At 45.0% G+C, this 12,158-nt stretch overlaps 1 protein-coding gene across 1 annotated transcript in view; it reads right to left on the bottom strand.

Annotated features, from left to right (window-relative positions):
* The window catches only part of LOC115481413 (alanyl-tRNA editing protein Aarsd1-like), a 194,239-nt gene that overhangs the window by 147,134 nt on the left and 34,947 nt on the right, over positions 1–12,158 (bottom strand). Inside the window, exon 6 of the mRNA XM_030220501.1 lies at positions 6,546–6,599. Within this exon, the coding sequence (XP_030076361.1) occupies positions 6,546–6,599 (54 nt within the window). The remainder of the gene's footprint in view (positions 1–6,545; positions 6,600–12,158) is intronic.

Genomic DNA, 12,158 nt, shown 5'->3' with positions numbered 1-12,158 from the left:
CGTTGTGGAGTGGAGTTGAGACCCCCAGTCAACTGGTGGGAGTAGAGGGAGAGATGCCATAAGTCTTCGGCCAGGGGACCTGAGTTCAAAGTGGTTAGGCTTGGCCCAGCTACAGCTATGCCTCTGATGTCCACAGCTTGTATGTGATGCACCGGAAGATGGCTGGGTCAAATACCATCCTGGTTAATGTATTCCCTCAAGGCACCCAATCCTGTAAAATTATCTTCAAGTTGGTCAGTTGTAGATTTGGCTAACTACCTCAGCAAAAGTCATGTAACATTCTTGTAGGCTTGTAGTTAAGGGTTCAAATGATGCACATAAAGAACATGGTGGCCACTAAGCTGAGAGTCTGTTGGCTTCTGGTATGTGCTGCTAGATTGCTATTGGTCCTCTCTTTTTTGACACTCTTTTCAGGTCCTGCTTAAAACAATGTGGCAGTGTAGCATTGGTGAAGCTCAATGGAGTCTGGACAGGCTGAGCTAGGCCTGGGTATACTCACTGTTGCAGCTCTAGGCTTACAGATCTGGTTTCTTGAGAGCAGTGATTCCCAAGTCCAGTCCTGGAGTACCCCTTGCTAGGCATATTTTCAGGATATTCACAATGAATATGCATGCCTTGAGTTGCATGCACTGCCTCTATTATATGCAAATCAAGTTCATGCATATTCATTGTGGATATCCTGAAAACCTGACTACCAAGGCGGGTACTCCAATACTGGACTTGGGAATTATGGTCTAGATCAGAGATTTTCAACCCAGTCCTCATAAGTACATAATGCCATACTGGGAAAAGACCAAGGGTCCATCGAGCCCAGCATCCTGTCCACGACAGCGGCCAATCCAGGCCAAGGGCACCTGGCAAGCTTCCCAAACGTACAAACATTCTATACATGTTATTCCTGGAATTTTGGATTTTTCCAAGTCCGTTTAGTAGCGGTTTATGGACTTGTCCTTTAGGAAACCGTCCAACCCCTTTTTAAACTCTGCTAAGCTAACCGCCTTCACCACTTTCTCCGGCAACGAATTCCAGAGTTTAATTACGCGCTGGGTGAAGAAAAATTTTCTCCGATTTGTTTTAAATTTACTACACTGTAGTTTCATCACATGCCCCCTAGTCCTAGTATTTTTGGAAAGCGTGAACAGAAGCTTCACATCCACCTGTTCCACTCCACTCATTATTTTATATACCTCTATCATGTCTCCCCTCAGCCGTCTCTTCTCCAAGCTGTATAGCCCTAGCCTCCTTAGTCTCCCTAGTCTTTCTTCATAGGGAAGTCATCCCAGGTTGAAGTCGACACAGGTTTTCAGGATATCCACAATGAATATGCATGAGAGAGATTTGCATACACTAGAGGTAGGGCATGAAAATAACTCATGAATATTCATTGTAGGAATCCTGAAAACCAATTGACCAGGTGCGCCCTGAGGACTGGGTTAAAAACCACTGGTACAGAGCAGTGGTTCCCAAACCTCGGAGGGGGGGGGGGGGGGGGGGGAGAACTCCCAGCCAGTTAGGTTTTCAAGATATCCACAATGAATATTCATGAGAGTTTTGCATGCAGAGGAGGTGTATACAAGTCTCATGAATATTCATTTTGGATATCCTGAAAACCCGACTGGCTGGGTTTCCCCCATGACAAGTTTGAGAACCACTGCTCTATACCTGTGGTTTTCAACTAGTGCGCAGCGACCATTGGGTCAGTCAGGTTTTCAGTACCTCCACAATGAATATGCATGAAAGAGATTTGCATACACTGTCAAGCATATTCATTGTAGATATCCTGAAAACCCAACTGGCCTGGTGATCATGTAGGACTGGGTAGAAAACTACTGCTCTAGACCAGGGGTTCGCAACCCAGTCTTTTGGACAAACCCAGCCAGTCAGGTTTTCCAGCTCTCCACAATGAATATACATGAGATAGTGCATATATAATTTATCTTCGTTGTATGCAAACCGGTCTCATGCATATTCATTGTGGAGATCCTGAATGGCTTGGTGTGGCCCGCAGACTAGGTTAACCCTGCTGTAGAGAAGCTGGATTCTGACACTACCAGTTCTTTAGGGGAACTCCAGCCAGTCAGGTTTTCAGGATCTCCACAATGAATATTCATTAGATCATTTTTAATACACTGCCTCCTGTATCTCCATAGTCATTGTGGATATCCTGGAGCCATGACTGCTGTGGGGTTCCCCTAGGCCAGGTTTTCAAAGCACAGCACTGTACAAAAGTATTGGGGGTAAAACCGATCAACCTGTTCTTAACGATTATGGGTGCCATCTGATCCAAGGAGGTTTGATAAAAGGAGAAAACATCATTTATTTATTTATTTTGTTGAATTTGTATCCCACATTTTCCCACCTATTTGCAGGCTCAATGTGGCTTACAATGCTCCATTATGGCATTCGCCATTCCAGAGTGGAAGTTACAATATTTGTCACATAGAGAGTAGGTTGACAAGATAAGATTAAGCAGGTGTGTTGTTTTTAGGTTGTCTATATGTTTTGTGTATTGTGATTACGTTATTGTCTGTGAGAGGGGTTGTTAATGCGTGGTAGATTAGGGTAAGAAAATATATTATTAGGAGCAATTTGTTAGTGTTGATTGTATGTTGGAGTAAGGGGAGTCAATGGTTGATTTACCGTCTGTAGTGTAGACCGATGTGGTGCAGTGGTAGATAGAATTTTATGGTCGTTAGTGGGACTTTGTGAAGTGTATCATGGTGTAGTGGAAGGGTTACAGGTCAGAATCTGCAATACAGGCAAGTTTTACAGATCAGTGAATTACGGTAGGGTACAGAAATAGCGTTTTGAGGTTTAAGTCAACAAGTTAAAAGACATTACTATTCTATTCACATGAAACCAATGACTATCAGATTGAAAAAGTCATCTGAGGAATTTTTCACTCACATGTAAGTAAGCTGTGGAGTCTGTTAGCCAAGGGCGTAGCCAGACAGCAGATTTTGGGTGGGCCTTGTGAAGAAGTGGGTGGGCACCAAGTGTTCTCCTCCCCCCCCCCCCCCCCACCCCCCACCAATGTGATGAGGCCAGTATCAGCAGCTTAGGAAGCTTAGACTGCTGAAGTGGAGAGCAGTGTTTTCAGCATCATCAGGGGAGGGGGATCTTCAGCTGGCGAAGCTTGGGATCCCCACTAGCTAGCACTAAATATGTGCTGCTGTTGGGTGGGCCTGAGCCCTAAGTGGATGGGCCCTGGCCCACCCAGGCCCACCTGTGGCTACGCCACTGCTGTTACCGTGGTCAAGATGAACAACTTATAGCCCATAGTGAGTTATTAGCCACGTGGGACTACTAATCCGCTGTGTGCAGCTCCGTTTGGTGCTTTCCGGCACTCTCCTCGGTTTGTCCAGGGGTTCCCTCGCTGTCGGTACTAGATTGCAGGTGGGTGTCACGTTGAGGAGGGTATCGGCGGGATGATCAGCTGGTTTCGTGTTGTTCGGTCGACGCTGATCCGCTGGATGTTGGTGGTTCCTCCTGCCGCTCTCTCATACCCTCCGCAATCCGTTTGGCCCGAGTGCTCCTTCGCTTTCGGTGCTGGGTTGCGGGAGTGTATCGGCGTTCGGTTCGTGGGGTTCAGGTGTCCGGAAGTGGGTTGTCCGTGGGCCGTCGTGGGACAGTTCCGACGCACTGGTCGACCCGGCCTCTATGTCCGGGTGCGTCGATGTTAGGGCTGGCTAGGCCACTCAGCAGGGATGGACCGTCAGCGCCAACTCACCAGAGCTCCTGTCCGGGAAGGAGCTGCTCTCGGATCGCCGTGGGACCGGTCCGATTCTCCGGTCGCTCCGTCTCTCGGGTTTCCCGTCCTCCCCGGTCAGGTAAGGGTCCTCCAGGTGAAAGCTGCCCACGCGGTAGGGTGGGATCATCGGCTTCGGCTCGTCTGGAGGGTCCTCTGGCGCGGTGGAGAAGCGGTGATTCGGCAGTGATTGGCGCCTGGGTTAGGTAGCTTGGTGGTTGGTGATCAGATGCTCCGGTGGCCGGCGGTCTTGCTTCTGGCCACGTTCAGGTCAGGGTCTCTGGAGGAGCATCGGCTCCGTGACCCTTAGTCGGCAGCCATCTGAAACTGGTCTCCACCCAAGGAGGTTTTCTCCTCAGTGCAACTGCTGCCAATGAAATTGATAGGGTGACAAGTTCCACCTACTGGCTTCAGCCCACAGAGTAGATGATGACAGATAAAGATAAGTCCATACAGGCTGCCCAACAAGATAAACTCAGTATAAGGTATGATACCTTGACCTGATCTTGATTTCTCCTTGCTCTTTTCAGGGCATAGACCATAAAACTTCTGAAGCTGTCATTGAAGCCCCCGGAATGCTTCACTCCAACCCATCCAAATCTATTCAGCCCGATCAGGGCATAGACCATAGAAGTCTGCCCAGCATTGGCCTTGTTCTCCAACTTCTGAAGCTGAATCTATCCAGCCACGATTAGGGCACAGACTGTAGAAGTCTGACCAGCACTGCCTTTGCTCCCAATTACTGGTGTTTCCACCTAATCTCCACTAAGCTTCTTTAGATCCATTCCTTCTAAACAGGGTTCCTTTGTATTTATCCCACACATTTTTAAATTCTGTTACCATCTGCATCTCCACCATCTTCCATGGGAAGGCATTCCAGGTACCCTCTAGGTGAAAACAATACCTGTTCATGTTATTCCTGAGTCATCCCCTCTTCAACCTCAATTCACGTCTTCTAGTTCTACCACCTTCCTGTCTCTGGAAAGGGTTTGTTTGTGGATTAGTACCTTTCAAATATTTGAACATATAATTCACGTCACCTCTGTTTCTCCTTTCCTGCAGGGTATATATATATGTTCAGGTCATCAAGTATCTCCTCGTACGTCTTGCAATGCAAACCCCATATAGTTTTTGTTGCTTTTCTCTGAACCGTTTCAAATCTGTTTACATCCCTAGCAAGATATGGCCTCCAAAACTGAACACAAGGCCTCGCCAACAACTTGTACAGAGGCATCAACGCCACCTTTCTTCTGCTGGTTGTACCCCTCTCTATGCAGCCTAGTATCCTTCTGGCCGCAGTCACCGCCTTGCTGTATTGTTTCTTTACCTTCAGACACCATCACTCCAAGGTCCCTCTCCTAAGCCAAACTTGCCAATCTCTCCCATCCAATCCGATACATTTCTTTTGGATTTCTGCAGCCCACTTGCATCACTTTGCACTTGTTGATATTTTAACTGCCAGACCGTTGACCATTCTTCTAATGTTTTGGAGATCTCATGGATTCTACTCCCTCCAGGTTATCTATTCTATTGTCTATCTTGGTGTCATCCACAAAAATACAATTTCCTTCTAACTCTTCAGCAACAGAATCAGCCCCAGCACCGACCCCTGAGGCACTCCACTTCTACTCACCTACCTTTCCTCTGAGGGAATTCCATTTACTACCACCACCACCCTCTGCCACCAGTTGGTCAACCAGTTTTCAAACCAGTTCACCACTTTGTGTCATAAGTTCAGCTCTCTCAGCTTATTCATGAGTCTTCTGTGAGGGGCCTTTATCAACAGCTTTGCTGAAATCCATGGTAAAGCCATGTTGCCTTGGATCCTGTAACCCGTTTGCTCCTAGAAAGTTAACTATATTTTCCTTCAGCAGTGACTCCATTACTATTCCTACCACCGACATGAGGCTTACCGGCCTCCCACTTCTTCCCTATCTCCGCTTCTATGAAGACGGACGACATCCACTCATCTCCAATCCTGCAGAATCTCTCCCATCTCTAAAGATCTATTAAATAAATCCTTAAGAGGTCCCACTAGGACTTCTCTGACCTCACTCAGTATCCTGGGATATATCCTATCTGTCCCCATAGCTTTGTCCACTTTCAGATTTTCAAGCTGTTTATGAATACTTTCTTCTGTGATTGTTGCAAGATCCACCCCATTTCCAGTTATACCCTCAGCAGCCAACCTCAGACCTCCAGGATTTTCTTCTGTGAATCCCCAAGAGGGCAGCTGACTGCAGACCTTCTCCAGAGTTTTCTTCCATGAACCTCCAGGAGAAGTATTTGTTTAGCATGCTCACTTTATCTTCATCACTCTCCACATAGCCATTCTCAGCAACTTTCAGTCAACAAAGTTGCAGCCCTGTAGTCAGCAGCACTTGAACCTGCATGGGGAGACCTCAGTGGATTTCTAGTCCATCGTCTTAAACACTTGGCCATGACTGCCACCTAATAATTGGCCAGATAGACTCAAACCTCCTTGATCTGACTAAGGAGCTCATTTTCAAAGCACATAGACTTACAAAGTTCTATAGGTTACTATGAAACTTGTAAGTCTAAGTGCTTTAAAAATATTCCTCTATATGTCATAAGGAACAAGCTAGTCTAGTTCCTGGTCTTGCCTGATTTCATACATAGGCTTGTAGTTCTGATTTTAAACTCACAGGGAAAATTGGAACTACAAGCCTGTGGACATAATAGGGTAAAACCAGACCTGTACTGACGTCGCAACCCTACCAATAGCTTACATATCAACATTGAATTTATGAGTCACAGTGTCATAGGTAGTACATACATCCAGATCATCCATTGTGGGAGGGGGTCCTCTATCGCTCACTTTCTGGATCATCTACGATAAATAGAAAACAAAAGGCAGTGAGGAGAGAAAATGCATCCATATACTCTACCTGCAGCGTTATGAGAGAAGAAAATGCACCCACAGATTGTGCCTGCAACACTATAAGGACAAGAAATGTACCTGTAGCATTATCAAAGGAGAAAGTACACTCAGATTGTATCTGCAGTACTGAGGAACTGTGCCCTAATGCCCAGGTCTAGGAAACCCATGAAAACATGATTTTTAACATTGCCACTATGAGTCCAGACAAGAATCAAACCCTCTGCTTTAGTTTTATAATAAAATATTTTATTCTCTTTCCTCTTCAAGCAGCTGTTTACCAGTCCAATTACTCCAAAAACGCCAGCTCATTCACCCCATAGGTTGCTACATATCTATTGCTAAGTGCTGAAGTGTATAGTTTGGATGTTGTTTAAATGAACAAAATAGAAGCACTATTTACAGTTATTTCTTGCTAATCTTACTACTACTACTACTAATCATTTCTGTAGCGCTATTAGACATACCCAGTGCTGTACACATTATATACAGGTACTTTCTCTGTCCTTAGAGGGCTCACAATCTCAGAGGCCCTTTTACAAAGGCGCGCTGAAAAATGGCCTGTGGTGGTGTAGATGCGTGTTTTGGGCACACACAATCATTTTTCAGCGCGCCTGTAAAAAGTGCCTTTTAAAATTTTTGCTGAAAATGTCCATGTGGCAAAATGAAAATTGCCGCGTGTCCATTGTGGGTCTGGGGCCTTACTGCCTGCCACTGACCTAGCAGTAAAATCTCACGCAGTAACCGGGTGGTAATGACCTACGCGCACCAAATGCCATGTGACGTGTGTCTGAAAATAAAAAATATTTTTCAGACATGTGCCTAAAATGAAATTACTGCAAGAACCACACAGTAGCCAGGCGGTAACTCCATTGTAGCGCACATTGGGCTTGTGTAGACGCTTACACGGTTTAGTAAAATGTGCCCCCAAGTTTTTTGTACCTGAGGCAATGGAGGATTAAATGACTTGCCCAAGTCACAAGGAGTTGCAGTGGGAATCAAACCCTGGTTGCCAGGGTCAAAGCCAGCTGCACTTACAGTTCCCTCTTATTTATTTATCAGTTAAAGTAGTTCACTGATTAGAGAGTCATGTAGGTTTAATTTTTTCCCTTTAATATGATGATATTTTCCTACTGAAGATAAACACAGTAAGACGCATGCCACCATAATGAGAATAGAGACAGAGATGTCAAACAATCATCACGTATTCTTTTCTGGATAATTATTGTTTTTGTTTGTTTTTTTTATGTTGAAATCATTTTTATTGATGACAGCAAAATTACAAATACAATGCAAACAACGGTTAAACATTTATCATCAAATAGTTTCATAAGTACATAAGTATTGCCATACTGGGAAAGACCAAAGGTCCATCAAGCCCAGCATCCCGTTTCCAACAGTGGCCAATCCAGGCCACAAATACCTGGCAAGATCCCCAAAAAAGTACAAAACATTTTATACTGCTTATCCCAGAAATAGTGGATTTTCCCCAAGTCCATTTAATAATGGTCTATGGGCTTTTCCTTTAGGAAGCCGGCCAAACCTTTTTAAAACTCCGCTAAGCTAACTGCCTTTACCACATTCTCTGGCAACGAATTCCAGAGTTTAATTACACGTTGAGTGAAGAAATATTTTCTCCGATTAGTTTTAAATTTACTACATTGTAGCGTCATCGCATGCCCCCTAGTCCTAGTATTTTTGGAAAGCGTAAACAGACGCTTCACATCTATCCGTTCAACTCCACTCATTATTTTATAGACCTCTATCATATCTCCCCTCAGCCGTCTTTTCTCCAAGCTGAAGAGCCCTAGCCGCTTTAGCCTTTCCTCATAGGGAAGTTATCCCATCCCCTTTATCATTTTTGTCGCCCTGCACCTTTTCTAATTCCACTATATCTTTTTTGAGATGTGGCAACCAGAATTGAACACAATATTCAAGGTGCGGTCGCACCATGGAGCGATACAAAGGCATTATTACATCCTCATTTTTGTTTTCCATTCCTTTTCTAATAATACCTAACATTCTATTGCTTTCTTACCCACTGCAGAACACTGAGCAGAAGGTTTCAACGTATCATCAATGACGACACCTAGATCTCTTTCTTGATCGTTGACTCCTAACGTGGAACCTTGCATGACGTAGCTATAAGTCGGGTTCCTCTTTCCCACATGTATCATCACTTTGCAGTTGCTCACATTAAACGTCATCTGCCATTTAGACGCTCAGTCTTCCATAGTAACATAGTAGATGACGGCAGAAAAAGACCTGCACGGTCCATCCAGTCTGCCCAACAAGATAACTCATATGTGCTACTTTGTGTATACCTTACCTTGATTTGTATCTGTCTTTTTCAGGGCACAGACCGTATAAGTCTGCCCAGCACTAGCCCCGCCTCCCAACCACCAGCCCCTTGATTTGTATCTGTCTTTTTCAGGGCACAGACCGTATAAGTCTGCCCAGCACTAACCCCGCCTCCCAACCACCAGCCCCGCCTCTGCCATCCAATCTCCGCTAAGCTCCTGAGAATCCCTTCCTTCCGAACAGGAGTCTCGTAAGGTCCTCTTATAATTTTTTACAATCCTCCTGTGATTTAACGACTTTGAATAACTTTGTGTCATCAGCAAATGTAATTACCTCACTAGTTACTCCCATCTCTAGGTCATTTATAAATATGTTAAAAAGCAGCGGTCCCAGCACAGACCCCTGGGGAACCCCACTAACTATCTCCATCAAGAATACTGACCATTTAACCCTACTCTCTGTTTTTTATGTTTTAACCAGTTTTTAATCCTCAATAGAACACTACCTCCTATCCCATGACTCTCCAAAGGTCCCTCTGCTAACATTCTTTCTGTCTTTCCCTAACCATTCCCTTCTTACTACCTCCCTCCCTTCTTCCAAGTTACAATCAGAAAGGACTGGAGGACCTAGGCTTACTGGTTCAGGATACGGCTCCGCGCCACCGGTGTCAGGGTGGCCCAGAACCGCTCCCAAACCCGCTGGAATTGAATTCCTCTTTCTGAAGTTATGGCTTTTATACCTAATCATTCCATTGTCAACAATGTTATCATCTGTGCTCACCAAAGCAATGGAGGCACCACTGTCGAGTCTAACCAGCAGAGGAGAATTGCCTTCTTCCCCATCAGGACAGTTAGTTTCAAGAATCCGGTCAGGCCTAGGACTCATGGCTTTGCTATTTGGAATCTGTCCATCAACAGTAGCAGTGTTGGGGTGATCCTGCGTGACCACATAGTCGACACCTGGGTAAATACCTGGAGCCAAAAACCTCAACTATGGGGCAATGCCAAAACATATGTCCCAGTGTCACCCTGGGTCTTCCACATTGGGCACAGTTATCTGAGGTCCTGAGTGCCGCCCTATAAGCCCATGTAGGTGCTCTGTATAAACGTAATATAAATTTGAACTGTAGTTCCCAGAGTTGTACATCTTGCACCCATGACTGAGTATCCAATAGGCAGGCCTTTAGCTGCGTCCCGGACACTAGCACCACCAGATCTTCCGACCAACTGGACGCAAAGAGATCATAATTAAGATCCTTTGTGGTCTCTCTTAGAAACTTGTGGTGAAATTTCAGGGGTATGTGTGCTTGAGTTTCCAGAGTTAGCGCCTCTTGGAGAGTCTCTTGTACATCCTCACTGAGGTTTTTCCAGCCTAAGCTCCGCACATAACGATGTAGTTGCATATATGCAAAGATGTCTGTCAGTGGCAAACCATATTTTTCTCTTAAGTCTGCAAACTTGTGCAGCTGTCCATTTCCTGTTAGCACATGATACAAGTAGCTCAATCCTTTCATGCACCAGCGTGCGAACACTACCGAGTCAGTGCCTGGCAGGCAGTCCAGGTTGTGGTGCAGGGCTAGGTAAGGCATACTTGCTGCTGAGAATTTATGATGTTTAGAAAGCCATCTCCAGGCTGCCCTCACTGTTCTGAGGAACTGAGAGGTTCCCAGCCCCCCAGGGCTACGTTTCGGTATGGAATGAATCTGCCAGCTGAAGTGATTGGGTCCCAGACTTGCAAGTTCTAATGTTGTAGCAGAAAAGTCGCTTGTTCCTCTGTACCAGTCATTAATATGTCTCATAGCGCATGCAACTGATAGATATTGTACATTCAGCAAGCCCAGGCCTCCATGTGTTCTCGCCTTCCGAAGGACAGCAAATGACACTCTGGGCTGCCTCCCTCTCCACAAAAATTACTGCATTGCTCTGGTGAGTGCTCTCTCATCTCTAGCTCTCAAAAACAAGGGGAGCATCTGAAAAAGATAAATCCATTTTGGAGCGAGCATCATATTGAATAGATTTATTCTGCCAAGCAATGATAGGGGGTACGCCGTCCAGAGCTGCAACTTTCCAATCGTGTCCTGCAAGAGCGGGGCCACATTACATGCATACAACAATTTTAGATTCTTAGGAATCCATAAACACAAGTACTTAATGGGTCCCCCAGTCCAAGATATCTGAAGTCCCCGGCCCCAGTCGCACTCTTCCCCCCTCTTCTACCGGAAGTACCTGCGATTTCCTCATGTTCAATGTAAACCCAGACACCTGCCTGTATGCCTGGAGTACCTTTATTAGTGACCCCGATGATGACTGCGGTTTTGTTTGTTTTTTAATGAATACAGTATTTAATAGCTGATAAAAAAACTTGAGCAACCACACACTTGAAAAAAGTTGATAGACTTGTTTATGTTTCACTTATCACTTAGGACTTAGTTTTGGAGAAATAGTTCCACAGTTCCCCAGGACCAACAACCAACCCGAACATGAGTTTGATTCCCGGCACAGGCAGCTCCTTGTGACTCTGGGCAAGTCACTTAACCCTCCATTGCCCCATGTAAGCCGTATTGAGCCTGCCATGAGTGGGAAAGCGCGGGGTACAAATGTAACAAAAATAAAAAATAAAATAAATTAATATACCTCTATGGAAGCTCTATTACAAGAATTTATATAGAGATTTAAGGTGTGTGATGCTAAAAATCTATTGGTTCATTATCCTTGAATCTTTCTACCTTTGAGATAAATTATTTATGTGCACATCTTTGTCCTGAAATTTTTATTTTTCATAGGGAGAATTTTTTTTCTAGCATAAGTAATTTTCAGGGATTCAACTTTTATTTTCAAGTGTTCACTGGAGAGCCAACAAAGATGCCTGGGATGCATCAAACTAGTAGGTGGAGCTACTGAGCTTTCCAGTAAATATTCCCTGGGGTCTGAGGTTTGCTCACCTGGCAGTGGCATAGCTAGGATTGAATGGGCCCCATGGCCCCTCCTCCCCATAACACCCATTGCTCCCAAGGTACTAGGGACCGAGGGGGAGGAGAATGCACATTTCCTAAAGCTGACATATTACAATTAATTCAGAAAAAAAAACCCTTTTTTTTTCTACCTTTGTTGCCTGCTTTGGTCCTACTGTCTAATGCTTTTTTTTTTTTTTTCGTAACTTTCTCCAGGATCTCCTGTCCTTTTGACATTTCTTCTTCATGTCCACCATCCA

The sequence above is a fragment of the Microcaecilia unicolor genome, chromosome 12 (genome assembly GCF_901765095.1).
Source record: "Microcaecilia unicolor chromosome 12, aMicUni1.1, whole genome shotgun sequence".
In the NCBI taxonomy this organism is placed as follows: Eukaryota; Metazoa; Chordata; class Amphibia; order Gymnophiona; family Siphonopidae; genus Microcaecilia; species Microcaecilia unicolor.
This window is presented reverse-complemented; position numbering and strand designations above follow the sequence as displayed.